A 22,383-nucleotide genomic window follows, 5' to 3' on the forward strand; every position below is an offset into this window, starting at 1 on the left:
ATCAGCGAAGAAGTGATGAAAATGTTAGACCAGGGAGTGATCGAACCTTCAAACTCCCCATACTCGTCCCCCGTGGTGTTAGTCAGAAAGAAAGACGGGACCAACCGGTTTTGCATCGACTTTCGGCAATTAAACAAGATCACCGTATTTGACGCAGAACCAATGCCAGATATGGAAAGTGTATTTTCAAAATTGGCAGGTCATAAATACATTTCCAAATTAGATCTAAGCAAGGGATATTGGCAGATACCCATCGCCGATAATGGCCGCGAGTTAACGGCATTCGCGACTCCCAAAGGACTGTTTCAATTTAAAGTTATGCCTTTCGGTTTAGTCAACGCCGGTGCGTCGTGCGTTCGTCTCATGCGCAAATTATTAAACGGAACGGAAAACGTCGACAGCTTCGTAGACGACATCTTTGTTTACACGCATACATGGGATGAACATGTTAAGGTATTACGGGATCTGTTCGATAGACTTCACATTGCAAACCTTTCAGTTAGGCCTACTAAGTGTAGCATAGGGTATTCCAGTCAGGAATGTTTGGGACATCTGGTAAGGGGACTAGGCCAGTTGCAACCTCATCCAGATAAAATAGGAGCAATCAGGGATGCCCCTAGACCAGAGACAAAAAAACAAGTAAGGTCTTTCCTAGGTCTAATCGGGTTCTACAGGAAATTCGTCCCCAACTTTTCGGCTATTGCCAGCCCATTAACGGATTTGACTAGGAAGGGGCAACCGAATAAAGTTTCATGGGGTGTATGCCAGGAAAAAGCGTTTAACACTCTAAAACACAAACTGGTAAGTGCACCAATTTTAAAGTTGCCGGAAATAGATAAACCTTTTGTACTGAGGACTGATGCGTCCGATACGGGTCTTGGGGCTGTTTTGCTACAGGAGCAAGGGGGGATGAAATTGCCCATTGCTGATGCAAGTAGGAAATTACTCCCTAGAGAGGAAAAGTACTCCGTGATTGAAAAGGAGTGCCTAGGTTTAGTATGGGGAATAGGAAAATTCCATACATATCTTTTTGGGAGGGAGTTTACCTTGCAAACGGACCATCAGCCGCTTTTATATTTGAATAAAGCAAAGGTCACCAATGCAAGATTGATGCGTTGGGCGTTGTCTTTGCAACCATACAGTTTTCGAATCGAGGAAATTCGAGGGTCAGAAAATGTGGGAGCTGATTTTTTAAGTAGGGTGTAATTAGCAAATCATTTCGTTCGGTCTGAAAATTGGAAGTTTTAATAATGTTTCATTGTTCACATTCCGTGATTGTTCTAAAAGTGATACCACTTTTTTTTTAGGGGGGAGGTATTCCCTTTCTTTTCCAACTACGTCTCTCCCCTCGCCCTCTACGGATCATTAACCTGTTTCTACTCGGATCATTTATAACCGGTACAAACATCATACTTCTACAAAAAGACAGGTCAGATCAGGACTGATCAGGAAATTTACTAAATGTTTCCAGGAGGTTTGACCTGAAAATAGGATTGATTTTCATCGACCCTATATTTAGGATGAAACTCCACAAGCATTAAAACTATGGAACAAATCGTCATTTGTTTAATATTTTAATATGGACTTTGTCTAATATAATCATTTCTTTCACAGAAAGATGTTGCCATACACACTCTTCTTATATGTAAACAAACATTGTTTTAAGTGGCAGTCCTTGTCATTGATATATTAACATATAGACAATTATATATTGTTACTGTATCCAAGTGGTGTCCTCTATAGTCAGCCTGAATCTTCCTCAGAGAGGAAACTGACATTTTCAGCGTCTGCTCTAGAATATGGTATTGTCAGTCCAACTCTACTGATTCATCCTAGAAGGTTAAATGATTTCTTGCCTTTGGGTCGATTCAGATTTCTGGCTGCCTGGCTACTCTCTGGTCTAAAGTTATGCTAATATTTTGTTTTTTAAATGCATCATAAAATCATACTTTATACATTCACTTCCAAAGAAAGATTAAGCCTAGTTAACATACATATTCAATGTTATCATTCCCATCACTATCAGCACTCATTAAAGATACTCTAAAATCCGGAAAAACGATTATCAATTACAAGTATTATAAATAGAGACAAGGAACTTATTTCTTCCAGGCATTACGATTACAATAGCAGTTGCTGATATGTACGTCAGTCTGTGTTACATTGATGTTTAGAAAGGAATAAATCAAGGTTAGTGGTGATCATATCAGAAATTGCAATGTGGACGTTCCTTGTAGTGTCGAACAGATATTGAGCCTAACAATCAAGACCACTGGTAGCAGGCTGTAGATGGTCACTCGCGATGGATAGTTGATATAATAACAAATTATTAATATTATTATTATCATTAGTATTATCATTATTATTATCATTATTGTTATTTTTATTATTGTATTATTATTATTATTATTATTATTATTATTATTATCATCATTACATTCAGATTATGAGCTTTTATGCACCATACATTAGTCACTATGAGAGTAGTTTTTGTTTGATTGCACGAGAATGTAACCTCGATATATGAATAAAGGAATATTAATTGACTAGATCTGAAATCAATATACGCGAGAGATTATGTTCGGCTATGAAGTTCTCAAATTGTGTCACGTCACGTGATCTTTGTCAACTTTTGATGCAGATTTATGCTAATATTGATTTCAGTGAAGGCATATTTTTGTCTCATTTACTATGCTGTTATGTGATCAAGTTTCTGTATAATGCATGATGATATTCTTATCACCGTAACATATTTCAAAGTCAGTTTAAAAGGAAGAGAAGAATGCATTTTCATGTCACTTTGAACATGATATGAGCTACATTATATTGTCCTTCGTAAGCCATTCCACAATCATGTGATCACGTGTATTATTACCGTAAATATACTATGCTCTAAACAAAAGGGTAAATTTGGGGGAAAATTAAATAATAAAGTTGTGTACACGAGAGATTTCAGTGAGTGACGGTTGGGGAGGAGACACCCCTAAACCCATTAGGAGGTTTACATGTAAGACACTGTGTATTTGTATGTGTGTAGGCACTCCTACCCTTTACTTCCCATTCACCTCGTGTGGGATAATGCACACGTATACTTGCGTGTATAAGTGTATAGTGTGTATATATTGTTTCCCCGCTTCTCGTTTTATTTCATGTATAATAGTATAAAGCACGTTTGTGTGTATATTGTATATTGTGTATATATTGTTTATAGTTTCCTACCATTTTGTTTTCTCTTTTCAATTCGTACCCTTGTTTTGTACAGTGTGTACTTTTCATTCTCGAACCCCGTGCATCTTGTAGATGTTATGTATTGAATTGTAGATGTAGGACTGTTTGATTATATATAACTGGTAAACGCAGGGGTATGTGAAATGGAATGTGTGTTGTTGGATAGCAAACAACTGCATGCTGCTTTGTAGCATTTAACTGAGTGTTGGATATAATATAACTAGATACACGTGGACCTTTTAAGCATGACAATCCCCTTATTCACATTATGAGGTATATTTAACATAACTATTTGTCAATATGGATACAATTCGAAAGGTAATGTTATTATTAACGTTACATTTTTATTTGTAGGCATTCCACTTTTATCTCACCTGCCACTCGTATATTGAATTCTATATGAACCAAAGTACCATTGCTATATTAAATTTGCACTCGTATGTCATTCTGTAACTCTGTGGGTTTTTATTTCAGCCAATAAACAACATTTGTCAAACAAAGCACACATTAAATGATAAAATATACCACTTTATCTGAACGACAACATAACTCGTAATATGATATTTAATTGTTAGCTATCGGATTAGAGTTTATGGCATTGCCTAACCGTTTGACATACCCCTTCCGGTGATTCTTTTAAGTTGATTTGTTACTTGAGTACTATGCTTATCACTGAATCGACATATAATTAACATAGAATTATCCAGAATGACTGCTTTGGCATAATATAACATTATAAATTGTGTCCATGGCTTATTTATTGTTGAATCAAATTCACATTCAACAGCTCATAGTCATCATATAGATGTTTTCTTACAACATCCGGAGTAAAAACGACGACCAGTAGTGATGAGATTGAGATTTTTATAATATAAACCAAAATATTATCATAGGTGTTTTCCATTTTTTTGTTTTCTTTTCTCTACTTCACTACAGTAACTAAATGGATTCCGACCAAGAATGATGAACGGCTCTACGTTTATCATTCCTTGACAAAGATACAGTATTAAAGGAACTAAAATAGTCTTGCTTCTTCATAGAAACAGACCTTGATAATATATATTAACCAATTGACCCACTCCCTTCACAAAAGTAGAATGAATTGGATATGACATATATTATTGGAAAAGATAACATTGTAGTTACTCACTGGAGTCAGCACCAACACGTTGCGGCTCATTTTGTTGTTGTAACCACTTTTTTGCATCAAATGGACAAACGTAAATTTGTTTTGTTTCCACTCGAAACTCCAACCTAGCTGCATTCTTTGCATCGACAATGTCAACATCAAACCGTAGGTGATTGCTTTCCTCGTTTTGTGTGAACTTGATCTGTCTATAGTCTAAATCGTAGCTTGAAGGAAACTTTATGCTCCCTTGAGCATCAATTCTGATTATTTGTCCATACTGAATAGAGAAAGTTCCAGATTCTGCGTTTCTAATTGGAACCATGTTTTTATTTAACATGGATTTTAGCATCTCTGTTTTTCTCTTGGATTCTACAATTTGAACGCACAATGTCTGAGCAACAGTCTGGTCTGAGAATATAAGGATGTTACACTCTTTGGCCATACCCCCTTTGTCTAAATAAAAGTGATGAATGTCATTCATCCAGTTATTATTTTTTCTGTTCCTTCTTAATGTTACTGGAGATTTCCTGCAATGAATCACATTAATCTTAATAAGAGACACTTTGAAACAAAAATCAGCAGAACAAACACAAGTATGTGATGACCTGCTATGCGTACATAAAATCATTGAATACAGGTTTATAATCTCATTCACAAACCCATGATGTCCCTCCTTGTACTTACAATTATAAATCAAGAAATTTTCAAGGGAAAAATACAACGGTCGCTGGCTTCTGCAACTTTAGAACGTCCTGGGTTAAAATTGTTTTTACAGGAGCTTGATATGATATGAATTCTACTTTCTTAAGCATTAATAACATATATACATATCAGATGTTACAATTTCTTAAAAATATAAAAAGTTTAATTTATAAACAAACGTGCAGGCATGATTCGTTCTGCAATAAACCTTTTTCATGAAACAACAGTTCGGTTTAGAGATAACATCAGTGGCTTGTATCTTTAACACTTATAAAAGAATAATATTTTACTGATAGTTGCCGTTGTTTTCTTACGAGGGACTGAGTGTTAAGTTTGCACGAATTGAATAATCGGTGATGGAATTATGCTGATATGCATCAGTTAATGTTGACATATAAAACTGGTGAATAAAAGGAAAATACGAAATTTACAGGTAGAACACATACCCGGAAATAGAATCGACATAAAATTCACCAACACTATCCCTCATACGAAGTTCTGCCTTTGCAATTTCCACCTTATCGTCCTTTGGCCAATCCACAAGGTAAACGTCAACCTCTTCTTTTGTTGATGGCGCTGTAGGAAGAGGAATGTTACCAACTATTGGCTTCGGAAATTGTGTCACGCCACGAAGTTTCACCCGAAGTCTCTGCGACACATTTACTATATCTGTCGAGTCATTACGATCCTGGCATTTACTTAGCGTCGCTGTGTCAGGAGGCATCGCCTAAAGTAGTACAAAAAATGAAATTGTTATTTTGGTACGTTGGAATACTAAGAGGAAGTTCACAACACAGTGTGCATGACTGTCGTAGCTTTTTGAGAAAGATATATAACTAAAGAAATATTCATGACATTGTCTATGTCAAATTTTAACAAGGTCAGTTGTTATTATCTACGAACCTGTGTGTAATACGTAACTCGTCATTTCTCTATGTTATGTTTACTCCAAAAATGTGTTCATAATAACGGGGGCTGGAAAGTAAAAGACTAAATGGCATTAACAAACATTGGAGATTTTCTTTTGATCTGGCACGTTTGTATACAATCGTTCCCATTTATTTAACGGTTTTGTGATTGCTGAATCCTTGTCATCTTAACTACGAATTTTTAATTTGAATCACTTGGACTTTTTAGATAATTGATTCTCATTTTTTTAACGTGAACTGAACAATGAATTGGCATACAATTCTCTTCGTTACTTTCCAGGCTCAACGTTTAATATTAGAGTTAGGATATCATTCATTGATATATATATATATATATATATATATATATATATATATATATATATATATATATATATATATATATATATATATATATATATATATATATATATATATATATATATTGGAAAACTGCATAGATAATTAAAAGTTTTACAAACAGTTAGGGCAGAACCACAGAAGGCTACGTCACAAATATGAACAATCTTCTGCAATTAGAAAAATGTTTTTTGAACTATTAAAGGAACTTCTTAAGTAATTTATGGCGATATGACGAAGTACAGACAAATTAGATTAAATGGTGAAATGATTAAGATTAGAGTTACCGATTTATAACTGAAACTAACAAACCAAACATACGAAATTGAAAATTCGTGGAGTTATATTGGGATTATCATTTAGACTGAAGGCTATTTCAATTAATTAAGTTAATAAAATGGATAAATTTTATATTATGAAGTTGTGTAATTATAACTCAAAATTAGATAACGCATGCGCTGAAACACCTGGAAGTATATTGTTCATTGTTGTTATACACCAAAATATGATATTCTCATTACGGATCCCTCTACGGGCCGGGCTTGGCAAATTTGGCTCGACACGTCCTCACTGAGAAGCAACTGAGTGAATAGAACCTGTTTTTCATGGGCTGCAACCGGTATCGATGGAGCAAAGGATCCTGGTGGTAGAACAGAGTCTCTTCAATGCAACACGGCACTTTATTCGTCGGTATTGACAAGGTCTCGACAAATCGGCTGGTCCTGCCTAGCCTTAGGAGGTTTAATTATACTACATCTTTTTCTTTTATTTATGTAACTCTCTTCATGCCGTCGTTACCCTAAGAATATATTTCTATATTCTCATCTTCTTCCACTCTGAAGACTTCCTAGAAGGCGGTGGCTTAACGGGTCAATTCGGAGGTAGCTCACCTACTGAGTTTACCTCCTTTGTATTCCTGGCACTTTTGTTGGACTCAACGGTGGGTGGGTGAACATGGGTGATAAATATAAAACAAAATATAATGGAAAACAAACTAAGTATGTTCCAAATCTTTAACTGACTCTTGACGTGGAATGCTTCCCACGCTTCATGGTTATTCAGTATAAAGATTCGACAAAAGCGATTGCTGCAGGGATCAGTGACACTGAAGCCATCAAGGGAATGACACCAACACTATCATACTTACCTTTAACACACCAACACTAGCTAAGGATATAAAAGTTGTCTGTTTGCAGGTTAAAGTTGAAGTGTATATTTCGAATCCTTTTTGCTGTTTCAAGTGTCAGAAGTATGGGTACTACAAAGACAGATGCTTCAGAAGCCCTGTATGTCGGTGTGGCGATACCAATCATCGAGAAGCAAACCGAAAAGCGAACCCACATATTGCAAATTGTGGCAAAAATTGCCATGCCAATTCTAAAAACTGCAAGACCTGGAAACTAGAGAAGCAGATCCAGAGGGTACAATATTCTTCAAATATTTCCTTCCCCGAGGCATGAAAGACGGTCGAATCTCGAATCCCTCTATATGGCCCAACCTTCTCAACTGTTGCAAAGACAAGTCCAAAGACAATCAAGGATGGACAAATTGAAACAGATCAACCCGATCCAACAGCAATTGCTACCATCCCACACTAAAAAGCACAACGAAATCCAACTTGAACGCAGACATCTTTCAACAACCCTCCTACCTAAACGTCCAAGTAGTAACAATAGACAGCAAACAAACAGGCAGCAAAAGGGGTCTGATAAACACATTAATCTACACAATAGATTTGGCGACTTTGAGGACATGGATGCAGTGAAAACTGCTAGATGTTCCCATGTAGCACCATATCTACATCCCAAATATGTATTTCCATACTTCCTTCAGAAAAATATCCACATAGTTTGCCTCCGCGGAAGGTCTAACCTTGCTCCGTAATCTCCACTATAACCAAAAAATAACGAAAACCATCTTACAATGGAACTGAGGTGGACTTTAAGCCATCTATAATGATATTCTTCTGCCTGAACATGATCCTACGGTATTATGCCTGCAGGAAACATTATTGACAGATACGGACAACATCACACTTAAAAACTACTCCCTTATTAACAACTACTTTTAAAATGCTAACAGGGCCTCAGGAGGAGTTTAAATTGTTGTGAACAATAGGGCCCCTCATAACGTCATCCCTCTAAACACAAATTTGCAAGCAAAATTTATTATTTTTACACGCCACCAAACACCAACCTGCTACCAAATTAATTAGATAACCTTGTTCAACAAAAACCTGCGCCATTTGTTCAACTCGGGCATTTTAATGCTCATAACATTGTATAGTGGTCAAATCATATAAGTGACAGAGGCCAAAAAGTAGAAGACTTCAGTTCTATGCACGATTTGTGTCTATAGTACACCTAATCTCCGACGTACTTGCTCTCACAAACGGGTACGTATACGTGTATAGATCCGACAAACTGTTCACCATTGCTGCTTTTGGACTACGATTGTAAGGTCGTTGATAACTTTCACTGCAGTGACCACTTTCCAATCTCCCTTAAGAATAGTGACCATAACATTCTTGATGCAATTCCATAATGAAATTTAAAGAAAGCCGACTGTGCCAAGCTTGAAACACTTTGTAAAAGGCGTATAACCTTTTTAAGGTTAATGACCTTATTTAGCAATTTGCTTCTGCTTGATATTGCAGAAGAATCCATTCCCATGTCCTCACCGAACTGTAAAGAAAACTCTCAAATCTCGGTTCACTAAAGAATGTAAAGAGGCCATAAGACAATGCCGAGAAGCACTGAGAAAATTTAACAATCGTCCGATGCCCGAAAATTAAAGCAATTGCTGTATCTTCCGGGCAAAAGCTCGCCGCACGATCAAAGAAAGCAAAAAAGCATCATGAAGAAAATATGTATCTTTTTTAAAATCTCGTTCCTCGATGAAGAAACTATGGCGAACGATCCGTAAAATAAACGGAAATAGCAAACAAAATTCTTTTCGACATCTAACATTTGACAATAACATTTAAGTTCCAAACATGACATAGCTAATATAATAGCTGACAGTCTCTCCTCATCGTCTAATTATTCAGAAGCCTTCCGAAGATGACAAAATCAAAAAGAAAAGTCATGCTTAAAATTCACATCCACCATTTCGGAGAGTTACAACTAACTGTTCTCACTACTGGAGCTTATGGAGGCTTGAAACATCGGCTGGGAATGTTGCAATACATTATCAGTTTTTGAAACAACTTCCAGAATCATCATTAATATCTATTTTAAAAATCTTCATTGATTTATTGATTACTGGCAATGTACTTAAGGTTTTTAAAGAAGCAACAGTAATACCAGTTCCCAAACCATGTAAGCACAGATCCTACCAATTATCTCCCCATTGTACTGAGGATATGTGTGTGCAAAACAATGGAATAAATAATCAATTATATGCTTGACTGATACTTGGAGACTAATATTTTATTATCTCCTTTTCAAAGTAGCTTTCGATATGGCCGTAGCGCCATTGACCATGTAATTATACTGGAAACATTTGTCCATAACTCTTTTATCAAGAGGAAACATTTAGTAGGTAGCAATGTTCTTTGCTTTAGAAAAGGCCTATGACGCGATATGCAAGTATGGGGTATTAAATGCCCAAAACGATCTGGATTTAAAAGGCCGTCTGCCCTCTTTTATATCAAATTTTGTCAAACAGGGATTTGAACGTACGAGTGGGATCTACCATATTTAATCTGTATGAGGAAGAGATGGGTGTGCCCCAGAGCAGCATTTTATCTGTAACGCTTTTCAACATCAAAATTAATAGCATCACCAATTGTTTGATTCCTGTCGTGGATTATTCTCTCTACGTTAAAGATTGCATACTATGTTAATGACAAAAGCACATTGAAAGACAACTACAACAAAATATCAACAATATTCAAACTTGGGATAATTACAACGGTTTCAAATGTTCAAAGTTATAAACATGCATTTCTGTCAGTTATGACGACACCATGACGAACCTATGCTCACTCTGTACTAGTTGTTGAAGAAGCACATTTTCTAGGTATCATCTTCGAAAAGATACGGCCCTTCATAAAAAACTTGAACTAGATTTACTTATATTAGAAGCCCACACTGACTTTGGTGCTGACATAAGTGTCAACCTCAATTTATATAGGACGTTTATTTGCCCCAAGCTGTAGTATGATTGCGTTGTTCATGGTTCAGCGAAAAAGTCATATTTAAAGATGCCTGACACAATTTATCATCAAAGCATAAGATTCGCCCTGGGAGCTTGTAAGACGGCCTTGTGAAAGACTTTTCGATGAAGCGAACGAAGCACCTTTGTCACATCGTAGAGAAATGATTTCCGCACAGTATGCTCTCAAAGTAAGTACAAACCTATAAACCCTGCTTTTTCGGTTGCATTTCAACCCAACTGCAAAACATTATATCAAAACAAACCAAATGCTATACCTTCATGTGGCATTAGAATATCATCCAGCCTTGATAGTATGAAAATTGATCTTTCTAAAATTCAGAAAACAAGCAGTTCCAAAACACCTCCGTGGCTACTTAAGTAACCAAAGTACTTAATTTAATACGCAACAGAATGGAAACAAATATGTGACTATCCCTTCTATCTTCCACAACTCGTATCATGAATTCCTCACCGAATTTACAAAGTACGCGAGAATTTATACTGATGGATCAACGGATGGGGAAAAGGCTGCTGCAGCCTTCGTTAGTGGACAATACAGAGCAAAGGTCCGCTTACTCAAGGAACATCGATTTTTCAGCCGATATCAGAGTAAAAGATATTGCTCCACGCCATATTGAAAGAAAGAAAACCTATTTTAAGCAGCATCGTTTTCTCAAACTCACAATCATTATTTCAGTCAATACAAAATAGAAAATTGGAAAGCCCATTACTAATCAATATTCTCATATAAGTACTGAGCTCAGTACCTCATATAATATAGTAAAATGTTCGTTACCCAGCCACAGTTGTTATTAAAGGTATTGAAAGAGCAGATAAAGAGAACAGTATCGGCTGATCAAATTTAATTGGATTTTTGGTATATTATATGGCATAACAATGAGTAGCAATTACTTATGAATTTGACTCTGATTTTTCACATTTTGCGTGTGATATTTACACAGATATGTCATGGTTATATTCAGTTTTTATAAACTTAAACCTATTTTCATATGATTTAAACATTTATATTGTATTGATGGTAGATGGTAAATAATACAAATAGTTATGAATGATGTTGCACTGAAATATTCAGTTGGGAGATATCAACGTAGAACGAAATGATCAAAATATTATTCTTTAGACAAACGCATCGTTTTATTTGCTTCATTAGAACAGTTAGAGAAATGATGTGTTATTGTATAAAGACTAGATTTAATACTGGTGACAGAATACCAATCTGCTAGTATTACGGATGAGGATGAAAAGGGAAGATAACTACTTACATGTATCAGTAGAGTAGCTCAGCGAAATTTATCTTCCCGTTTCATCAGTAACTTTAGGAGACAATTACAGAAATATAAATAACCTTTCTGCTAATATCGCTATCAGGTTGTAATCATAAATCGCTTAAATACCCATTGAAATTTCAGAAGGTAAAAGGACTAGATACCACAATAACTAGTGAACTAGACATAATTAACAACCGCATTTCGAATTGTGACTAACTGACAATTTGTTTTTACTGATGTATGTATTAGACAATTTGTGCAAAGATGCATGTGCAATGAAATTCAAAATATTTTTTTCCGTATAATAATTAGGAAAATACAAAAATATAATTGATAAGATGTTGTTAAGATATATCAAGTAATTGGTCATAATACAATCATAAAACATTTTAAGAGGTTCTAAAGTATAAAGAGATCAAGACGCTGTTGTTGTTATTTCGGATTGAACGCATATTCAGCGCTTGATAGGCTATACATGGCAGAAAATTCAAATAACGGGTCTCAAATACGCGGCACATGGGCCTCATGCATCCGCCAAGCGGTGGCCTGTGGCACGCAAAATGGTTGGCGTCACAAGGTGTCATGAGAGATAACAGAAGTGGAGCGGCCTTTGGGGCATAAAAAATGCCCTAATGTGGCTCTCAGGGTCGTTTGAGTTTGAGACCCCTGATATAAATGGTAGAGGAAGAACCCGGTAACGTAACGACATGTTAGTCAAGCCCAAAACTAAAATCCACACCGAGAGCGGTGAGATGGCATTGTTTGGTAAAGACGACGATACAAATGCAAATTGGCATAGGTTTTAAATGATATTTTACTGATAGATATAAATGAAGCAGATTATATTCACGTTTTTAAACCTAATATGCTCCAAGTGAATTAATACCTAATATTTATGTATCTTTCCTCCGCATCCTTAATATCTCACAATAAAGCTCTTTCAGTAACCGCCGCAGCCCTTTCAGTGGCTGTTGTAATGGGTTTAAATAATTGTTCTGTGCCTGTAGCATATTCAACTTGTGCTTCCTGCTCTCGAGCTAATCTAGTGGTATATGCTTCTCCAATATTTGCCATTATCAATAACATACATTTTTAATTCATAGCAGCACAGAGGGCGCGCCTCCAAATTGTCACCGACACTATCGCGTATTTTCCTTCGAGGTTACAACAAAGAAAACAAATTATCAGCGTTAATCGGGTAAGCCAATTTGTCATCGAGTGAGTTGTCTTACGCTCGATATCGCATTTTTTAAATAATTTTTAGTGATCTCCCAGGAAGGCGTAATTTGGCGAAATACGGGTGAACCATTTAGAGGTTGTTCGCCCTCCCTGCTGCTAGTGATACAAATTAAAGACATTTTTAAAAAAAAATCATATATTAAGAAAAACAAGTGCAATAGAACTTCGCCAGGGACACATAACAGAATATAACCTAGTAAAGGAATCAAAAACATTTATCTGGTGTAAAGAATGTTGTTTTATTTAGTTTATTTCATTATCATTTGGTGATATACCTTGTTTTCTTAAATTAAAGATATAAATTGGGGACAGTATACAATTAAAAAAACAATTAATATGAATAAGTAGCAGGAGAAACAGAATAACCGAGATAGGAATATTAATTGGCTTAACACTGATAGCAATGGGCTATCACATCCTGATGAAGACACAGCAAAACGAAACGTACACAATAAGGTGCTTGAGGAATCTCAGCTAGACACTAGTGAGTAGCGCTATGAAAATAAAGAATTAACACGTGATTGCATAAATTTAAAATTAACACAGGATGTAAGTATTTGAAAAACCTGGATAAAGTTTTGATTCAATATTCTTCTATGTGTATACGCTACTATCACTTTAGAATGTTTATCAAACCTGATGAATAGATTATTTATACAATTGTTGCTATTGAAATAGTAATGCACTCAAAGAATTATGTCAACTAAAAATATCTTTGAAAATTAAGCAAAACCTGAATCAAGTTCTTAAAGTTTTAAAATATGTATAAATCAATCTAACCAAACAAATAGGACGGAAAATATGATAGAAGTTATATAACTCCTTACAAATGGTGAAATATACTACACGGTGATAAGATTCTAAACCAGCACACTACAGATTAAAAAGGCCTAAGATAGGATTGATAACATGGAGCTTACTAGCTTACTAATTAACAGGGCTTAATTTTTAAAACGTTTTAAAACAACTGAAGGTATTTTTAGCTCAGATAGTTGTAGAGATATGTTATTTTAGCCGGTTGGAGTACCTTAATTTTCAGTACGTTTAATGCTGACATTATGCTATCTGCTTTAAACAGCCCTGTCTCTTTGATAAGAATATTGATCAACAGATGATTATTCAACTTCAAATTGTGTCATGACCGACGTATAGCTAGCGAATCGGAACAGACAATATAATTTAATACATGTCCCGTTCAAATATTGTTTTCAGGGCAAGGTCTTCTGAAACGATATTTGTTGAAATTTTCAATGTACCAATTGAAAAGCGAACAGTTGTAATGTGTGTTCCGTATATGAAGGCTGCTGCAGTCTTTTCGTTGTCCTTTGAAGCCATCAGTGTAAAGATTTGTGTGTTTCTAACATTTGGAGATAAGGTCCTTATACGAGTTAAGAAAGTGAAAGGATTTGTTTTTGTTTGTTTCGGATTTTGAGAAGCCTTGGAGGCGATAAATACACAAAAGACTTTAGGATTTTTGAAAGGTCAATTTTACAGGGCTGGAAAATATTCTAATGTCAAATGTAAGCTTAACATTCGTTTATTTAAGTATATTGCTTTGTATTGGGGTTGGAAATCAGATATATAAACATGATTTGTTGGTCTGAATCTGACTTTCTGGGCATAGTTTACATATGCTCCTCTTCGATGGGATACAGGTGGATAATTTGCTTGAACAATAATGCTTTCACTTGCTTATGACCTAAATGCTCCCAAAGAAACATACATTTGTTGATGGTGAATTATGGCAAAGTCTTAAAGTATCACTATCTGTCTGAACCATAAACAAAGAAAACCATGGTCCAGTTTGAATCTAATAAACGTTCTCTATAGGTAAACTACAGCTTTTCTAAGCGTAACACAGTCAGTGTAAATTATGAGCTTTCGGTTCTTAATATGTGGAATGTAGTCAAGATTCGATCGAAGACAGTACGTAAAATTTGTGTTCCCTCAACAACCGGTATTGCTGTTCCGTCCAGTATGAACTTTGGATAAGCATGCTGTCGTTACAAGTGACAGAAATGCATACATTCTGTTTATTAGTTTGAGATTTTGAAACCATTGAGTGTGGCCCAATGTTGAACAGTGTTTATATTGTTGCAATTGACTTTAAATTTGATGCATGTGCTTCGATTGATAACATACAATTAAATCATCAACATATAGATGTATGGAGGAATCTACATCACAGCACACCACTTTGTAATGTCATTGTTTTTATGCTATAACATATAACAGATAAATACCGACATCTGGCACACCCATCTCTTGCTCGTTCATACCTGAGAGGTTGGTGTCACTCGTACCTTGAATTCTCGAGCTGAAAGAAAGTGCTACATACAAATGAGCAGACGGCATCTCAGACCCATATCGTATGGTCCATTTATTATTCGGTAATCCCATATTGCACTGCATGTCTTTTGCATATCTAAGGAAACTTCTACTATATGACATTTCTTGATAATAGGATCCCAAATAATCGTTGCAAGAATAAGCAGTCGATGGTTGGCACTACTGACATACAGGAAACAATTTAGGAAAGGAAATATTAAATTGTTAGTATACATGCACCAGACAAGCCTTGCATTGATTATTCATTACCGCATTTTAAAGACACACCTCGACAAGGCAATGAGACGGTAGTTGATTATTTGTGCTATGATGCTTACCTGTTTATTTCCAGATCAATTTTAGCATTTATTATACCAAACAGTTATTCAGCCTTACCTTCTATTTAATTATTGTTTCTACGTTTTCAGTTGTGTATGATGATACTAATCAACATACAGTACTATAGTACGTATTGGGACATGATGATATAAATGAGTTTAATATTTCCAGTCACTTGGGTTAATTGGCGTGTTACCTAGATAAAATATACCAAAGCGTATGGACTAGAACGTCTGTTGAATTTGCTTCTCTAACCAACGTTACAATAAAGTTGGTAGACTAAATGTTTATATCATAGCACACTGAACGAATAAAACTTTGTACTTTTGTTCTTCATAGGTACCTTAATCGCAAAGCAATGGATATACCATCCCAATGCGTATTCTCTATGTTGTATACACATTTGAAGTGTGCATTGCTTAAGATGAGTAAAACATTCACATATTTTTCATTAATGTCAAGAGGTATGATCAAATTGTGTTTGGTTCTCCCTAAGGGATTTAATATGACATCAAACTGAAAAATGGATTCTTCAATATCAAAAATAAGAGATACATCGAGAGATATGCAAATGCTTCAAGGTACCAGCAATTCATGAACGACGCTGTTTATGGTTCAACGTATATGATGTCCATGTTAATTATATTATATTTCGCACAACAGTATTAAATACATTCACTATTAAAGCAAATGGCCATCGATATAATGACTGAAAAGATGTTTCAGAACTTCCAACAGAAAAATAATAATCGGAAAGTGGACCAGCGAACCAGGATTTTGCCACATAGTTTTTCAACTCATCACAATTTAAATTTATTATTTAAGAAAAATTACTATAAGAAGCATTTAAGTGTAAACCCCATACTGATATAGGAATCAAATCAAGAAATGAATTATTACAGGAGTTTCAAGATAACCACGGAAGCAACAATATTAGACCTTAGATCAGCACAGTTTTAATATAAAACCATCCAAACATCTCAAGAAGTCTTTGCAAAACATCATGTCTGTTCAAGAGGAGTAGCAATAACTTTAGCGATGGCATATATATTAATCAGTCGATTATCATCAGTTTTCATTTAGGACCAACTAGACAGCATTATAAATTTTCAAGTGAAAACCTCATGTCAATAAAACGTTCGGTTCAGGAGGAATAGGGAGAGCAGGGTGTTCACGTTGGCCGCAATGTGACGGCCATATTCAATATACGATATGCAGTAATTAATATCGGACGAACCCTTCATAATAATCAGTTCTTTAATGAATCCCACACGTCACTATGATTTTCTATTTGGGTAGAGTTGTGATAACAATATTTTTATGATGGCTCTCGTGACGACCATATTGGATGTAAGACGGGCATCATTTTTGTGATGCCCAGATACACATCATAAGAAGTATTTCAGTGGAAACCACATTCTGGTTGGACCATACCACTAAGGGGAAGCATATAAATAACATGATTTTCAAGATTGCCGCTCTGGTGGCCATTAGAGATGAAGCGATTCATCAATATATCGATGCTTCAGTAATTTTCTCGTACCGATACACATATCGATACAAGAGAAAGTGAATCGATATAAGTCGATACCTACCTTATACAAGTTACTTTAATATTCAACAATCATTAATAAACATCAGCTATTTACCATGTATTTTAAAACTAAGAATTCATAAAATATAGATGCATGTTGAGCATAATGGAAATCTTCCAAATGTGCACATTTACATGAAGTTACTATGTTTATTCCTATCTAATCTACGTCTGCCTATTTGATTTCTATACATTTAGTGTCACACAGTGAACTATATTATACCTAATTCTAAGTCGTGGTTATTGTTCGCACAGGTGCAGGGTATACAATAGTCATCACCCAGAACTTAGTGTGGATTATTTCTGCGTGACACGTGGGAAGTATCAGCAAAGCAACAGAGAAACTTTAAGAAAAATTGGCCATTAAATGATCTTTATTAGTAGTAGAATCAAATAGGAATGTATATTGCAATATTTAATCAGTGACTGAACTTTCCAGGTATCAGATGGTTTGGTGAGATTTAAAACAGCAAACTTGGGTCATATTGGGGACATTTGTAAACATATTTCTTTTTATAGAAGGAGAGTGCTTGATGCAAATAGTTTTCCTTGTCTGCTTACAAAAGTGCGTATGGTTGCGGTAGTTGTTTTGGATCCGTAGGCAGTACAAAGTGATATATTTTGTTGGCGTTCATTGGCACTCACAGATGATAGTTTCTTTGCATAAGGAAACATCACTATTTCTTCTGTTGAGAAGAACACCTTAATGGCTTCCATGTGTTCGTGAATACATAAAATTGGTAATAATATATTTTAAAAGCATTCAATTATTCCATAATAAAGGGCGTGGTTGCCAAAACAAGTCTGTAAAATGGGGCATGGCAGCCTGAAATGATCTAAAATGTTATTATAATCATTGACAATTTACAGGTAACATGCTTGGAATTAATATTGTTAACTTTTGATAGGAGAGAATGGCATATAAATAGATGATACATTTATGCCTGACTGTAAGCTGCATATTGGAAATACAACCAATATGTCAACACATAAAAGGGCCAAGGCTCGGCTAGCGTGGATACGTGGGAAAGCCTGCCAGTAGCTTCTCGTGGGTCGGTGGTTCTTCCCTGTGTTTTCCAGGGTTCTGCCTCCACCAGTTATACTGGCCGCCATGTATAGCCTATCTTGTTCTGAAAAATGGCGTTAAACCCTAGAACAACAACAACATAAAAGGGCACAACCTAACATAATATACCTTCTCAAGATGGAAAAGCCATAATTTATCGTATCGTACGCTGTTTTGTTAATCAAAACGATACGTGACACAGGAGTATCATATCACCCCTAGTGACCACATTTGAGGATGTTCAATATTTTAAGTTAGCACCAACTACTGTAGTGTATGACCAAGGACAAGCGATAATAAACTTTTCTGGAGTTCTACAATAAAGACCATACTGGATACCACATCGGTACTAATGTCATTTGTGACCAACAAGACAACTTCGGAAGTCATATACTGAAAATTTGTATATGACCATCCATTTAGTAGGAGGAGCCTCAACCAGATTGACAAAATGGTCACTGTGGCAGCGAATTTATATTTTCAATCAGCATTGTTTTTATTTATGATCTTCTAAACCATGGGATGAATATATAAAGTTTATAACAATCGCCAATGACGTTTAGAAAATGTAGCATGTGCTCACACACAGACAGTCAAAATACCATTCCACAAGCTCTTCTGGTCTTTGATCAATAGAGCTATATAAACTAAATTGATCAAGTGAAATGAAGGTTTAAACATGATCTCATTAAGAAAAATACATATAAAATGATACGGTTACAATTGTATAAAATATGACACAAAATAGTGTCACACATTATCACACAATTCTATAAAAGAGACTAGGAAAATACGTTTTAAATTAATTAGATCGGACGGTACCTATATGTGGCAACCTAGTTTTGTTCTTTATGCTTTCCACGCGAAGAAGCTTTGTATGCTAGGGGTTACTGTTTTGCGAATGTATTTCATCTTTAATCTGAAATGAGTGCAATAAGCACGACCCTGTCAGCTCGTGTTCTGGTGTATAAAATGGTTACTGTTTTAATTCGATTCATACAAAGAAGAATATCTCTTTCATGGATTGCATTAGCTGCTGCTGGGTTTGCAGATCCTTGATATGTATCCTAAGCAATGTGACCGATTGGAATACCAAACTTTAAAGACTGAATGGACTTAGATTTAGTACGTAGTTCAAAGATTACCCTAAACTGTGAAGGAATTAATTGGATTGAAAGAAAGTAATTATGTACTTTTTTTAAAAACAAATGCCTACTCGCCTTTGATACAGTACTGTAACTTATGATCAAACTAGAACGTAACATACATGCTTCGGCAGCGCATTTTATTATTGTGATGCCATCCCCAAAATTTCATTTAATGCATAACCTGAACTGTCGTTGATTGGGTATTGATGGCATATTAGTTTTGTATTTATCTGTACAATTACTCTTTTATTTTCGCGTTCGGATCCTAAAACAAATGACGTGTGAAATGATTTATATATGTGGTTTAATATTCCAGGAATAAGCATAAACGCTAATGTTAACATGTCAAGTATAACTGAGCAACAGAGTAAATTAACTGAAAGCTTCACTTCAAATTTAACTATTTCTTCACTTTGAAGAGGTTGAGCATTTGAGAAAAATCGTGGGAACAAAATATACAATTGTAAATGTTTGGACCTGAATATCAATTTCACATTCCTGTCTTAGGGAAGAAGATGGAACTGTAACCGTGACATCTTTGGTGTCACCAGATATATAGACAGACCCTTGTGCACTCACTCTATGTGATTCCCATCTCTCCGTTGAAATAACAAATAAGTATTTCATGGGCGGAGGTGAAAATTGTACGTATCCTTCCTGAAGAAATGAAACAAAAATTAGTGGTGTTAAATGTACAAAATATAATCATGGTAAACATGAATGTATCAATCATTAAATTAAGAACACATTCTTACCTTTTATAATATGGGCAATTTGAATTTAGGAATGTCTTACAGAGGTTAAACGATAATAATTAGTTGCACATTTGAGTTTGTAGTTGAATATAGTATTCGTATCATTTTTCTTGTTCTTGTTCATGTTCTTGCACTTCTTCTTATCAACAAGAGCATCAGCAGTATGCAGTCTTCGACAACATGATCTGGGTTACTTCTTCACTTGGATTTTCACTTTATCTTAATCTTTACCATTAATGCAGTCAGACTGACAACTGTCATTGTTTGCAGAAAACGGCACAACGTAAACAATTAACTTTTATGAATGTAAAAACGAGAGCATTAAATTAGAAAATTACGGTAAGACTGTTTATGGCAGGATTTGCGAAAACTAAGGAACCCAACCTATCAAAATTTAATCCGCAAGGTACTTAATTATAAGGGTAAAGATATATTATTAATTTCTAAATACCGTTTAGCCAATAGTTAAGAATTATCCTGCCAAAAACAAACAAACAAAAAAGACACGAACAGAACAACAAACTATCGTAAAGATTTAATGTGCCCATAGCCAGTCGTCAAAATAGTTGAACATATTATGTAATAAGTTTACTTGTGCTTTTGCAGGAATCATTTTCCAGTCTTCATCGGATTTGAACACAACCTTATAATCTCTTACGGTTGACTGGCATACATCAGCAGTGATCTTGACAACCATTGTTACGGAATCTGGACAATTATCAGGGAGATTCAAAACCTGAAGAACATCTGATTCATAGAGTACTCCATGAAGTGTTGGCTCATTCCAGTTATTTGAAATGTGTTGGTTCGTTACTTCATCCACGGTTGTTATCTTTGTTTTATTCGTGAAGCTTTCCTCAATGTTCTTCTTTGTGGAAATAATCTTCACAATCGGACTGTTACATGGTACATAAACACTGGAACGTGGACAATAATGGAATTTTAGCAATATACCTGAATTAAGTAAGTACAGTGAGAGTTGCCCATTCATAACAATAAATACTTATAGGTACGTATACATTTACTTAATTTAATATTCAAACCAGCAATATAACTTTGTGAATGATACTAAATCAGTTGTTTAAGTATTTAATCCAGTATATAAGAGTACGGAAAGGAAATATGATAAATGATCGTGCCCACGAAAAATAAAATTTATTATTATTTAATAACTGACTTACACTGACGATGAAGGAATACAATGATGTAATGCAATGTGGCATGACATATATTAAATAGATCCATTGTACGTTTACCTGCATTTCTGCAGACAAGAGGTATCACTGCATATAAGAATGTATATGGGCAAATGATATTATAGAACATTTGCGCGAATGTTAAAGTCATTTGTTATCAAACGATTTCAGTAGCAATTAGTATTTTTGTGGCTCCATTATAGTGCATATAGTGTACACATTTCTCTCTGTCTGTTAGATTCTAAATAGTCTTTCTGCTCCAAGCACATTTTTATTTGGTCTTGTCGCTTTACAATTCCATCCTGGACTGACACATTGCGATAGTTAAAAGAGGAAACTTCCTATGTGTACAAATGAAACCTGGTTCATAAATACACGCTTTGCAAGTATGCGTAGATTACCTAATAAGCTTATTGTGCCATTAATGTGGTTTTCGTTTATATATGGTAAATCATAAAAAGACTCTCGAAGTTATAAATTACATGCACTCCTGTGCAGTTTATCCCTTGGAATACGAGACTGAGAGTACCAAAATCCCATTGGTGTCAGATCTATAGTCCGACTGAGCTATGGATCAAATTAAAACGTTTGGTTTCTCTGATGCACAAACGAGCGCAATTGGTAATATTGCGTTGGCTCACGTAAATTCATGTGGCAGCTCTACCAACATGGCTATGCGAGAAAGCTTGCCAATTTAAAATGTATCATTGGCCTTTTTCGCTGTTTTGGGGGGTTCTTCCTCTATCAAATATACTGGGCGATATGAATATTATATCGTTTTCTGAACAATGGAGTCTTTCTCAATAAAACCCAATCTAACCTAGGTCACGTATACATTGGAATGATTAGCATGCAGATGGCACATTTACGAGTGGATATTTCAAAATCAATGTTAATGTTCTTTGTAATTGGATTTGTATATGGATCTTATTTATCATTGT

At 35.3% G+C, this 22,383-nt stretch overlaps 1 protein-coding gene across 1 annotated transcript; it reads right to left on the minus strand.

The window, feature by feature from the left end:
* Positions 1-4,370: 4,370 nt before the first annotated feature.
* Positions 4,371-21,159, minus strand: LOC149799920 (uncharacterized). Its single transcript, XM_089958315.1, has 4 exons — positions 20,839-21,159; positions 19,969-20,148; positions 5,506-5,786; positions 4,371-4,884 (listed from the first exon to the last, which is right to left on the minus strand). The coding sequence occupies exons 1-4, from the start codon at positions 20,941-20,943 to the stop codon at positions 4,371-4,373; spliced, it is 1,080 nt and encodes a 359-aa protein (XP_089814441.1). The 5' UTR covers positions 20,944-21,159.
* Between the last annotated feature and the right edge of the window lie 1,224 nt (positions 21,160-22,383).

This window comes from Sinohyriopsis cumingii, chromosome 5, assembly GCF_028554795.1.
Source record: "Sinohyriopsis cumingii isolate HCF-2022 chromosome 5, ASM2855479v2, whole genome shotgun sequence".
In the NCBI taxonomy this organism is placed as follows: Eukaryota; Metazoa; Mollusca; class Bivalvia; order Unionida; family Unionidae; genus Sinohyriopsis; species Sinohyriopsis cumingii.